General features: G+C 41.7%; 1 protein-coding gene across 6 annotated transcripts in view; it reads left to right on the top strand.

Annotated features, from left to right (window-relative positions):
• Positions 1-12,228, top strand: part of KATNIP (katanin interacting protein) — a 310,890-nt gene that overhangs the window by 178,984 nt on the left and 119,678 nt on the right. For all 6 annotated transcript variants that reach the window (XM_073633024.1, XM_073633020.1, XM_073633023.1 and 3 more), the window contains 3 exons: positions 2,062-2,256; positions 3,551-3,688; positions 10,190-11,123. In XM_073633024.1, the coding sequence (XP_073489125.1) occupies positions 2,062-2,256; positions 3,551-3,688; positions 10,190-11,123 (1,267 nt within the window). The remainder of the gene's footprint in view (positions 1-2,061; positions 2,257-3,550; positions 3,689-10,189; positions 11,124-12,228) is intronic.

The raw sequence follows: 12,228 nt of genomic DNA, 5'->3' as shown, positions 1-12,228 counted from the left end.
AAACGTGAAAGAAGGTGCTCTAGTCAGATGAGACCAAAATTGAACTTTTTGTCCCAAAAGCAAAACACTATGTGTGGTAGAAAACTAATACTGCGCATCACCCTGAACACACCATCCCCACCGTGAAACATGGTGGTGGCAGAATCAATCTTAGAATCTACAAAATACTTGAGACTGGGGTGGAGGTTTACCTTCCGGTAGAACAACCCTAAACATACAGCCAGAGCTACAATGGAATGGTTTAGATCAGGGGTCTTCAAACTGCGGCCCTCCAGGTGTTCAGGAACTACAATTCCCATCATGCCTAGTCATGTCTGTGAATGTCAGAGTTTTACAATGCCTCATGGGATGTGTAGTTCTGCAACAGCTGGAGGGCCGTAGTTTGAGGATCCCTGGTTTAGATCAAAGCATATTCATGTGTTAGAACGGCTCAGTCAAAGTCCAGACCTAAATCCAGTTGAATCTGTGGCTATTTTGCAAAGAAGAATGGGTAAAAATGTCACTCTTTTTAGATGTGTAAAGCTGGTAGAGACATCCCCAAAAAGACTTGAAGCTGTAATTGCAGTGAAAGGTGGTTCTACAAAGTATTGACTCAGGGGGACTGAATACAAATGCACGCTCCACTTTTTCACATATTTATTTGTAAAAAATTTGGAAAACCATTTATCATTTTCCTTTCACTTAACAATGATGTGCAACTTTGTGTTGGTCTATTACATAAAATCCCAATAAAATACATTTACAATTTTTGGTTGTAACATGACAAAATATGGAAAATTTGAATGGGTATGAATACTTTTTCAAGGCACTTGTATATACCAGGGCCCCTAAGCTGGGATCTGCCGACTGAAATAATAGCCATTTTAGCTACCATCAGGATTGCCAACTGTGGTCACCCACCTCCATCCCTATGTCAGTCGTTAAAAAAGAAGGGTTTTTGGGACTTTAAATGAGGCACATGGAGCAGTAGGCTCAGTGTCTCCATCCCCAATTTGATTAAAGAGGAGAAAGGAGGTTGGGACTTTAAATGACGTGCATGCAAAACAGTTGATGAATAATGGGTGTAGGGACACATTACTGGTTCATATTTGTATATATATAATAGGAGTAATCATACGATGATGCATATAAAAAATAATGGTGAGAGTAGTTTTTTTTTTTTTTGTTTTTGTTTTTTACAAGCCTCATCAACAGAATGTAAAACAAAAAAATCATATTTACAGCCATGTATACATGCAAACGCCAACTGTTTTGCACGCACCTTATTTAAAGTCTTAACCTTCTTTGTCCTCTTTAATGGTCCTAGGGATTCACACATATGTACTTTATAGGTAACATCAGGGCAGCCCATTCACTTTGTAGGTGCCCTTAACAAGCATAATGCATCCAAAAAAATAAACACACCTGCACTACTAAGGCAGCACACATCCATATAAGTGAGATGGAGGTGCATAATAGTGCATGATAGGGTGTCACTGACCCTTGTTCTCCATCAGGTTTGCTCCTTTGTGATTGACAGCAGGCAGTTGGCGAATCTTTAGCCAATTGTACGCTTGCTATAAAATGCACCCACTGCCTGATGTCATTTACAAGGTGAAAGTGGACCTGATGTGAAACTAGTGCCTCAGCTTCCCTATAAGGCTCTGCCCACTGCAGAATCACTGGTTGCTAGGAGGCTGTTGGCTAGTAAAGCTGATAGCGTCCTTAACAACCAATGACAGGTAGAGGGTAGCAGCAGTAAATATGTTGTTCTGCTACACTTCATACAGGAAAAGGAACTCTGCCTGTCTCTGTATGCCAAGTTAGAGTAGATCTTAATTACCTCCAGTTTTGTTAGCTTGGAACTGGAGATAATTATTTTTGAATTTGCTTCTGCTCTGTTATATGAATTGCACTCTCAATAAGAAAAATGTAATAAAGGAGTTTTTCCAAAGGCAACATACAGAATCTTTCTTTTTTTAATATACATTCTCTGAAATCGCTTTAGCTTTGTCAAATGCAATATAATAGCTGTGTGTAATTCTTAATTCCCTCTTTTTTATGTTTTTGTTTAATTTTCAGTCAACCGTAAAAGATGTGATATATATTACAGTTGAAATTTTATCCAATTGGGGAAATCCCCATTTTGTGGGTTTGACTGAAGTACAATTCTTTGATTTGAAGAATCAGAAAATATATGTGTCCCCTCTTGACGTAGACATAAGAAATGCTGATTTTCCTGGAGATCTTCAGTGTTTGGTCAATGGAAAAGTTAAGGTGAGCGCTGGAATTTTCCTATTCTTATTGGTATAAATACTTTAGACCACAAATTGAAGGGCGATGGGGAATTGTTCTCTGTTCTCTTAGAAAGCAGTTATATCAGTTGCTCATTTTGACGGTTTGTTCTAGGGAAAGTCCAGATTCTTGGTATTGACCAACAGCCCCATGCAATTCCCATTTTTACTGCATGTTATATTAAAGTGTATCTACACTGTATCTGAGCACCACAAAAAAAAACACTATTAAATTAGTTTTTAGTATTTAAAGCAAACTCGCCTATCCATCCATGTCTCCATGCATTATTTTGCTGAGAAATCGCTTTATAAAACACCCCCCCCCAACATTTCTGGTAATGGCCATGTTGAGTAATGCCAGACGGATGTTGGCTCAAACTTGTCTTGCATACACACGGTCACACAAAGTTGTCGGAAAATCCGATTGTTCTGAACGCGGTGACGTAAAACGCGTACGTCGGGACTATAAACGGGGCAGTAGCCAATAGCTTTTGTTTCTTAATTTATTCTGAGCATGCGTGGCACTTTGTGCGTCGGATTTGTGTACACATGATCGGAATTTCCGACAACGGATTTTGTTGTCGGAAAATTTTATAGCAAGCTCTCAAACTTTGTGTGTTGGAAATTGCGATGGAAAATGTGTGATGGAGCCTACACATGGTCGGAATTTCCGACAACAAGGTCCTATCACACATTTTCCGTCGGAAAATCCTATCGTGTGTACAGGGCATAAGGGCAGATCATTCATGTAGCATTTACTTCCTGGAGTTCATCTGCTCTTAGCTGAGGCACGCAGGCAGGAGGATGTGCTTAGCAGAAACCCCTTGTCCCCTCCTGAAGACTTCTGGGATGTATGACATAATATGCCTAGGCATAGAAACCAGGAAGTAACTGAACAAATGGATAAAAAAAGTTTAAAACAAGTAAATATAATATACCTATTTACTAATGCCAGAATGATCATGATGAATAGTTAAAAACATTGGGAGAGTGAAGTTCCACTTTAAGTACTGTATTAGACATGTGCTCTTGTCATTTAAATTTAAAGTTTTCGCAAACAAATATACAAATATACAAATATAAAACAAGCCTAGTGATTAATAAAAAAAAGGATTTATTGTTTTGTGTTCTTCAGTTTATGAATTTGAAGCTGTGATTTTTATCTCACATTAGTATAGTATATCCTAATGCTAGCTTTATAAATGTTACTCTTTTTTTTTTCTATGGTAAATAAAGATCTCAAGTAAAAAAATTTGCTTTGTAATTGTCCCCTTCAGACTACAAAGGAACATTTCATGTGGATGTGCCCTTTCCATCCCCCTGTGCAGCTTTACTTTGTTATCCGAAATCCTACTCGGTCATGTGATTTTGACATATGCAAGGTGAAGATCTGGAATTATAACAAGATGCTCAGTGTAAGTAGCAGCAGCACCTTATGTTATTTGCTGACTCCCCCTCCCCTCGTACTGAAACACATAGTTATTTTTTCAAATATGAGAGCAGATTTGCTTTATAGTGTTGTATTTTATTAACCTGCAAGATATAAAGCACAAGGTAAGTCACTATGTAAAAATACTTGTCTTTAAACATCTAATGTGTAGTATACCTATTTCTGTGCTAAGGGAGGTTATTAGTGAACCACTGAAACAATTGCAGTATTGTAGATAAGAAGCTGTAATAATGTCATAATTATGTTTCATTCAAGCTTTGCACACCTTTTACCCAGAATTTATGTGAATTGTGTGTTACGTTTTTTATTTACTTTCGTTTTAAATAGACCCCACAGAGAAGTCTATCAATTTTGCTGCATGCACAGGCAAAATGCATTTAGATGTATGTTTACTAACTGAGATTCCTGCCTTCACACGTTGCTGCCCATTACAGTGTATAAAGCTCTCAGAGGAGAGCCAATTTTTTTAACATTTGTTCTCTTCTCTGACTGAGAAGAAAAGTGAATAAAATACACTGCAAATGGATGCAATGTGTAGTGTAAGTGAGGTTTGAGCCCATGATCTCCAGAGATAAGGGGCTCAAATACTCCTGAATGGAAAATAAGAAATAAAAGATGATAAAATAAGAGTTAAAAAGTGAAATTAAAGTTAATAAAAGACCTATGTGAGAGGAATCATTAATTAATAAGTATGTTTGTTTTATTTATGTCAAGACGTTCCTATGACACTTAACACGTAACTGCGTTTATTTACTGAATATAGTCATAAATACACTCGGCTACAAGTGTCACAGAAATGTCCTGTTATAAATAAGAACACAATTATTTATGAATGGTTCCTCCCACACATACATACTGCGTTTATATAAATATGTATATAGATACAGGGCCTTTTTTTCTCAGAACATAGGTACAGGAACTCAACTATGACCCACACATACACACCCTCCAAACTGCATGAAATACTGGGTGTAGTCAAAATTATGCAACAGAGGGAAGGTCCTAAAGGGGCATTAAATACCAGGAGTGCATTATGTACAGAGTGCCGAGTTCAGGGGTGTGCTACGTATATAGTGCAGAGTTTAGGGGTGCACTGCATACAGAGTGCAGAGTCCAGCCTTCTTCCACAGCTGCTTACCTCTGGATCCCCCATCCACATCTCACTTTCACCCCTCTTCAGCTCTAACCTCTGCATGCAACCCCTCCCCCTTCACTGCTACCACCTTATCCCCACCTCTTTAAGGGCTTCACCATCTTCCACATGCATAGCTCCCAACTGTTCCTGATTTCAAGGGACTGTCCCTGATTTGGAAAAATGTACTTCTATCCCTCTTTCCTCCTCATTTTGGTCTGATCTGTAGAGTTGTATATAACATGGACTTTGCATCTTTCAGAAAGTGTTTCCCAGTTCTAAACCTTCTATCCAATTTCTAAATTGCTGCATTTGTAAATTTCAAAAGCCAGTATAAAGGAATAGTAGTAGTAAAAAAAAAGCACTTGTGGGTTTAACTATTTATTTTTTTTTTTTAAATTCTCCTTTAAGGGGAGCATAGCAGTGGTCTGTGTCATATGCCTACATACTTTTGCTAATATGTGTCCCTCATTCCCATCACAAAAAAGTTTGTAGGTATGCACATGTCTTACTTTTGTTGCTGTATTAAGCTGAAGCACCCAGTTGGCTCTCCTAATACTCTAGTTGGCCCCGCCTCTCTCACTTGCAGGGAGATCATCCAGTGGGGTTGTCGGCACCTGCACTGCGCCCCGGGCACCTGCATCTCCCTTGTTCTCACCCTGCACTCAGTGGGAGCCACTCAGGAGATCAGATCTGTGGGGGACATTGGGAGACCAACTGTCACTTGTAAACACAGAAGCCAGACTTCTGTGTTTACAAATTATAGTGGTAAGCAGGAAGCAAAGGGCCTGAGCCAAAGGGGGTGGAACTAAGTTTCACCAAGTTCCAGCTGAAAATGAATAAATATATCTATATTACACTATATTGTCAAAAGTATTGGGACACCTGCCTTTACACACACATGAACTTTAATTGCATTCCAGTCTTAGTTCAATATTGAGTTGGCCTGCCCTTTGCAGCTATAACCGCTTCAACTCGTCTGAGAAGGCTGTCCACAAAGTTAAGGAGTGTGTCTATGGGAATGTTTGACCATTCTTCCAGAAGCACATTTTTGAGGTCGGGCACTGATGTTGGATAAGAAGGCCTGGCTCATAGTCTCCCGATCATCACAAAGGTGTTCTATGGGATTAAATGTCCATCAGCGGGGTCCTCTCAGGCACTGGAAATGAAGTCTGCAGGGGTGACATCAGCGCAAAGGGTCTGTCGGGGACCAGTCAGTATTGGCACACCACAGTGCTGAATTCTCTGTCCCCAACACTCGGAAACAGCACCAGTTAGGGACCCAGGCCACAGACTTAGGTGAATGCATCTTTTTCACATGTTGAGAAGGCAAAAAAATGTTCAGGATGTGTTGTAGATGGGAGAGAAAGGGGTTTATATTTGCCTGGAGATGTGCTTTAAGATAAATAGTATGGCTATCAAATGAAAGTCTTATGAAGTTGTTTAACCACTTCAGCCCCGGAAGGATTTTCCCCTTAATGACCAGGCCATTTTTTGCGATACGGCACTGTGTCGCTTTAACTGACAATTGTGCGTTTGTGCACGTTTTACCCAAACAAACTTGACACCCTTTTTTTTCCCACAAATAGAGTTCTCTTTTGGTGGTATTTGATCACCTCTGCAGTTTTATTTTTTGCGCTATAAACAAAAAAAGAGCAACAATTTTGAAAAAAAAACAACAGTATTTTGTACTTTTTGCTCTAATAACTATCCCAGATAAAAAAATAAAAATTAAAAAAAAAAAGTATTCATCCGTTTTGGCCAATATATATTCTTCTACATATTTTTGGTAAAAAATTTGCAATAAGCGTATATTAGTTGGTTTACGCAAAAGTTTTATAGCGTCTACAAAATAGGGGATAGATTTATGGCATTTTTATTTATTTATTTTTTTTAATAGTAATGGCAGCGATCAGCAATTTTTTTGTTTTTTTTATAGGAATTGCGGCGGACAGATCAGACACTTTTGACACTTTTTTTAGGACCATCAACATTTTATACAGCGATCATTGCTATAGAAATGCACTTATTACTGTGTAAATGTCACTGGCAGGGAAGGGGTTAACACTATGGGGCAATCAAGGGGTTAAAAGTTTTCCCACGTTAGTGTTTCTAACTGTATGGGGGTGGGACTGACTGGGGGAGGAGACATATTGTTGTTCCTACTTAGTAGGAACAAACTAAATGTCTCCTCTCCCCTGACAGAACAGGGACTTGTGTGTTTACACACACAGATCCCCATTCTGGCTCTTGTGCCTGCGATTGCAGGTGGTCGGCGGGCATCGCAACCGGCGGCCACGTGCAGTGGGCGCTTGCTAAGGCTCTTAAAGGAGCAGACATACCTGTACAGCGGTTCGCGCAGGGCTGCCAACCTGCCGCAGTATATGTACGTGAGCCAGTCGGGAAGTGGTTAAAGTGTACAGTACCTGACCGCGAGATTGTGTTTCCAGTGCGATCCCATCGCGCTGGTTCTCTGCGACAGGATACTGTGCATCTCGCGCTGGCTCGCTCATCGGGAAAGGAAAACTTTTTTTTTCCCTTTCGCGATGAGCGACAGGCAGTGCTGACAGCTGTCTGGTATGAATCATGAGGGGGAACGCTGCGCCAAATTTTAAATAAGAAACCGGCATGGGTTCCCCCCCAGGGGCATACCAGGCCCTTGGGTCTGGTATAGATTTTAGGGGAACCCCCTACGCCGTAAAAATCCATACCAGACCCTTATCCGAGCACGCAGCCCAGCCGGTCAGGAAAGGGGGTGGGGACGAGCGAGCGCCCCCCCCCCCCCCCCCGAAACGTACCAGGCCGCATGCCCTCAACATGGGGGGGGTGGGCACTTTAAGCCCCCTTTAATAAGATCCCGGCCCCCCCACCCTATGTGAATGAGTATGGGGTACATCGTACCCCTACACATTCACCTGGGGGAAAAAGGGTCAATAAAAAAAACACACTACACAGGTTTTAAAAGTAATTTATTAGGCAGCTCCGGGGTCTTCTTCTGACTTCGGGGGCCTTCTTCTGACTTCGGGGGCCTTCTTCCGACTTCTCCGCTCTCTCCGGCCTCTTCTCCCGGTGTCCGGTTCTTCTGCCGGGCTCCTCCGCTATCTTCTGCTCTTTTGTCGCTCTCTTGCTAGCGGTGGCCCGGTCTTCGCCGTCTTGTTCCTTCTTCTCTTCTTCTCTTCCCCGAAGTCGGAAGAAGACCTCCGGAGCTACCTAATAAATTACTTTTAAAACCTGTGTTTTTTTGACACTTTTTCCCCCAGGTGAATGGGTAGGGGTACGATGTACCCCATACTCATTCACATAGGGTGGGGGGCTGGGATCTGGGGACCCCCCTTATTAAGGGGGGCTCCCGGATTACGATAAGCCCTCCGCCCGCAGACCCCAACAACCAACGGCCAGGGTTGTCAGGAAGAGGCCCTTGTCCTCATCAACATGGGGACAAGGTGCTTTGGGGTGGGGGCCCGCAGGGCGCCCCCCCTGCCCCATAGCACCCACCCCCCATGTTGAGGGCATGCGGCCTGGTACGGTTCAGGGGGGGGTGCTCGCTCGTCCCCACCCCATTTCCTTACCGGGCTACGTGCTCGGATAAGGGTCTGGTATGGATTTTGGGGGGACCCCCACGCCGATTTTTTTCGATGTAGGGGGTTCCTCTTAAGATCCATACCAGACCTAATGGCCTGGTATGCCCCTGGGGGGGAACCCATGCTGTTTTTTTATTTAAAATTTGGCGCGGCGTTCCTCCTCATGATTCATACCAGACAGCTGTCAGCACTGCCTGTCGCTCATCGCGAAAGGAAAAAAAAGTTTTCCTTTCCCGATGAGCGATCCAGCTCGGCGCTGGCTCCCGCGACGGGGCTCGCAGGTGTCAAATTTTGCCAATAACAGAGGCCAGATTGACACAATATCGCGGTCACCTACTGTAAGTCCACCCTGAAACTAAAATCCCTGCATCTACAGACATCCACATTCTAACACTAACCTATCTAGCCCTGTAAAGAAGAAATCACTATACATACCTTTTCTGAAGCCGAACCGACCCTGTCTCCAGCGGCGAAAGCTCTGCAGAGGACACAGCTGGCAACGGCTGTGAAATGAATGGGGAGTGACGTCACCCATAGACTTACTATGGGGTTTCCATTGTCAGCTGTGTCCTCTGCACCCTCCACAGTGAACCTGCGACTGACAGCTCAGCATGGGAACGGATCGGCTGCAGAAAAGGTATGTATACTGATATTATTTTTTCTTTAGAGGGCTAAATAGGTTAGTGTTAGTTCATCAATATCTGTAGATGCAGAGATTTAAGCTTTAGGGTGGACTTCTACTTTAACATTATGATACTAAGGCATGGTCTTTACAGTGCAAATATGCTGTATGTATTAAAGGATAAGTTCACCTTTTTATAAAACAATAAATAAATGTACATCTTTTTGTGTATTTAATATTTTTTTTAATTGGAGCCTATAAAGCATTGCACCCGCGATCAGCAGATTGCAGGTGCCATGCAGGACTCCTAAAGACTTGTCTGTGTATCTGTCTGCTTGTACCTCATATGGGCAGGCAGATGCACACTGACAGGAAGAGACCATGAACTACCAGAGTGCTCAGCAGTACTGAGTACTGTTGGTAGTTGTAGTTTTCCATTTACGGAACTCTGTGAATGAATGACGTGACCGGGCAGACGGAGACCTGCGCGGTTGCATTTTTACAAAAATAATGACAGCAAGCGGGGGGAATAGATCCTCCACTTGCTTTCACAAGAGGCAGTGGAGCGGGCTGTGGCTGCAGGAGTGGGAACATGTTAAATGTTCCACCCTAAAAATGAGTGGAGCCTGTACCATTTTCCCAAAGGGGAACTCCTCCTTTAAGGAGCCCAGGTAAACTTTAACTGGTTTTAGGTATATTGCAATGAAAAGTGTTTTTCTAATGCTATCACTAGTTAAAGTCGTATAATCTGTGGATTGCTACATGAAGTAGACTTTAGATTATCTTTAACAAATCATCATTTGCATAGCAGATAATTGCTGTCTCAGGCTGCATTGCCTCATACCATATGTCTTTAAAAAAACATGGTCAGATTTCTTTTACTAGAGTTACTGGGAGATTTAATAAAAATAATGCAATTTTTTTTGCATTATTTTATACTCATTCTTTAAAAAGTACAATAGGTGGCAGAGTCAATCTAATGTGGCTTACAGATATGCAGTATATTACTTGAGTGCATTTTATCTTTGATGTATAACCTATTAAATGTTGCTGCATATTAGTTAATTTTGCTGTAAAGCATTTGCATTGTATAATTTTTTTCATGTATCTGTATACATATCTGTTTTTCAGTATCTCGACATTGGCGCAAAACATTTGAGAATATACAAAAATGAAACTTTGATGTTTGATGGGTTCTTAGAGAAAGGATGCGGAAATAAAGTATTTGATTACAGCAACACTATTGATTTATTTACTGGACAAGTAAAGTCCATCTCCCCACCTCCTCTATGTACGTCTAGAAATCAGATGGATGTAGAAAATGAAATCAATAGCTCAGGCAGCAATAATGACCATTCGCTACAATTCTCAACCTGTGGAAAAATGAGCCCTTTACTTCAAGCCCCTACATCAGAAAGTTACTCCGTGTTAAAAGAACATAAGCATCTTTTACATTGTAAGCTGGATGATTTAAGTACCGACAGGCTAAATAAATCTGTAACAAGACAAGTGGAAGAAGGTGATGAGACTGAAGATGTTGAAGGGAAAAGACATAATTCATTCAGAGAAGAGGATAGACATATAAATGAATCTAAAATAATGCCGGAAAACTCAACGTCTCCTTTAGAGCATGAAGACTTTGTCATGAAAAAACGGGAAAAAATTACTGGACAAATGGTAGAAAGATCATCAAATAAAACCCCGCAGTGGCTTTCTTCTTTTAACTTTCAACAAAATTTGCATGATCAGAGTTCTTCAATACTGGATCTGGGGTTGACTGGTATTCAATCTAGTAGAATGAATACTTACAAAAATGATGAAAATACTTTTATAAATGATTTTGTGCAAAGTCCCACTACACATAGGGAACATCTAGATAGAAATGAAAACAGAAGAAACATTTCTTCTTTATCATCTAGGAATATTGGTAATGAAATAGAAACCAGGAGCCCCAAGTACTTTTCTGAATCAGAATGGCCAGTCAGTGACAGAAGAAGGAAATTACATGTCAAGGATAAAAGACTGGACACTGATAAATGTGGAGATGTTAACCTGCCAACAAAAAGTAAGTCTGCAATATGAAACATTGTCATAACTGAACTATTTTTTGCTACTACAATTAAAGGAGTTGTAAAGTCTCATGGTTTATCAACCTAATGCATTCTACGCATTAAGGTGAAAAACCTCCTGTGCTGCAGCTGCCCCCCAGAGCCCCCCTTTTTCTTACCTGAACCCGATCGTTCCATCAGCGAGCATGAGCCCAGCAGCTCCAGCCGCTGTCTCGGGTCCTCATTGGATAGATTGTAAGCTATTATTGGCTCCAGCTGCTGTCAATCAAATCTAGTAACACGGGGGCGGGGCCGAGTCCTGCTGTCTGTGTCAATGGATGGGTGCTCCCATGGAAATGGGCTCTTCGTGGGGGCACTCACCGAAGATGAGGAGCCAGGAGCGCCGCAGGGCCCCAGAATAGGAGGATTGGGGACGTTCTTTGCAAAACCCTTGCACAGAGTAGGTAAGTATAATATGTTTGTTATTTAAAAAAAAAAACAAAACCTTTAGAATCACTTCAACTATTCAAAATGACGTACTGTTCCACATTTACTTCCTCCCTTTACCTGTTGTCTTTGTCAGTAGCTAGCACTTGCTACAAATATACTTTCTGAACTTCTGTAAGAAAGGAAAGTCAGGTTCATTCAGCGGATTGCTGGAAAAACACCATAAACCCTCGGATTTTCAGCAGGGAATTGTGTGATGAAAGACTGTTTTCCTAAAATCTGACCGTTGGTACGCTCCTTCAGACAATTGTTGTCCAACTTTTCGCCAACAAATGTTGGATGGCAGGCTAGTACATTTTTGGCGGACAACGATCTGTTGTCAGATTTTCGTATTCTGTACACAAGTCCGTCACACAAAAGTCCAAAGTACAAACACGCATGCTCGGAATCAATGCTCACCAAACACGACATTAGCAGAAGGTGCCCAAAGGGTGGCGCTCAAGGGCTGAAATTCCACATAGTACGTCACTACGTTCGTGTTTGTTGGCCGACAATTGTGTGCCGTTTTTATGCAAGACAGGTTCCTGGCACACGCCCTTTGGACAAAAGTCTGATGCTCTGTTGGCCAACAATCCAATCGTGTGTACGAGGCTTAAGGCTAATTTAGAGGTCTGG

This window comes from Aquarana catesbeiana, linkage group LG06, assembly GCF_042186555.1.
Source record: "Aquarana catesbeiana isolate 2022-GZ linkage group LG06, ASM4218655v1, whole genome shotgun sequence".
Taxonomy (NCBI): Eukaryota; Metazoa; Chordata; class Amphibia; order Anura; family Ranidae; genus Aquarana; species Aquarana catesbeiana.
This window is presented reverse-complemented; position numbering and strand designations above follow the sequence as displayed.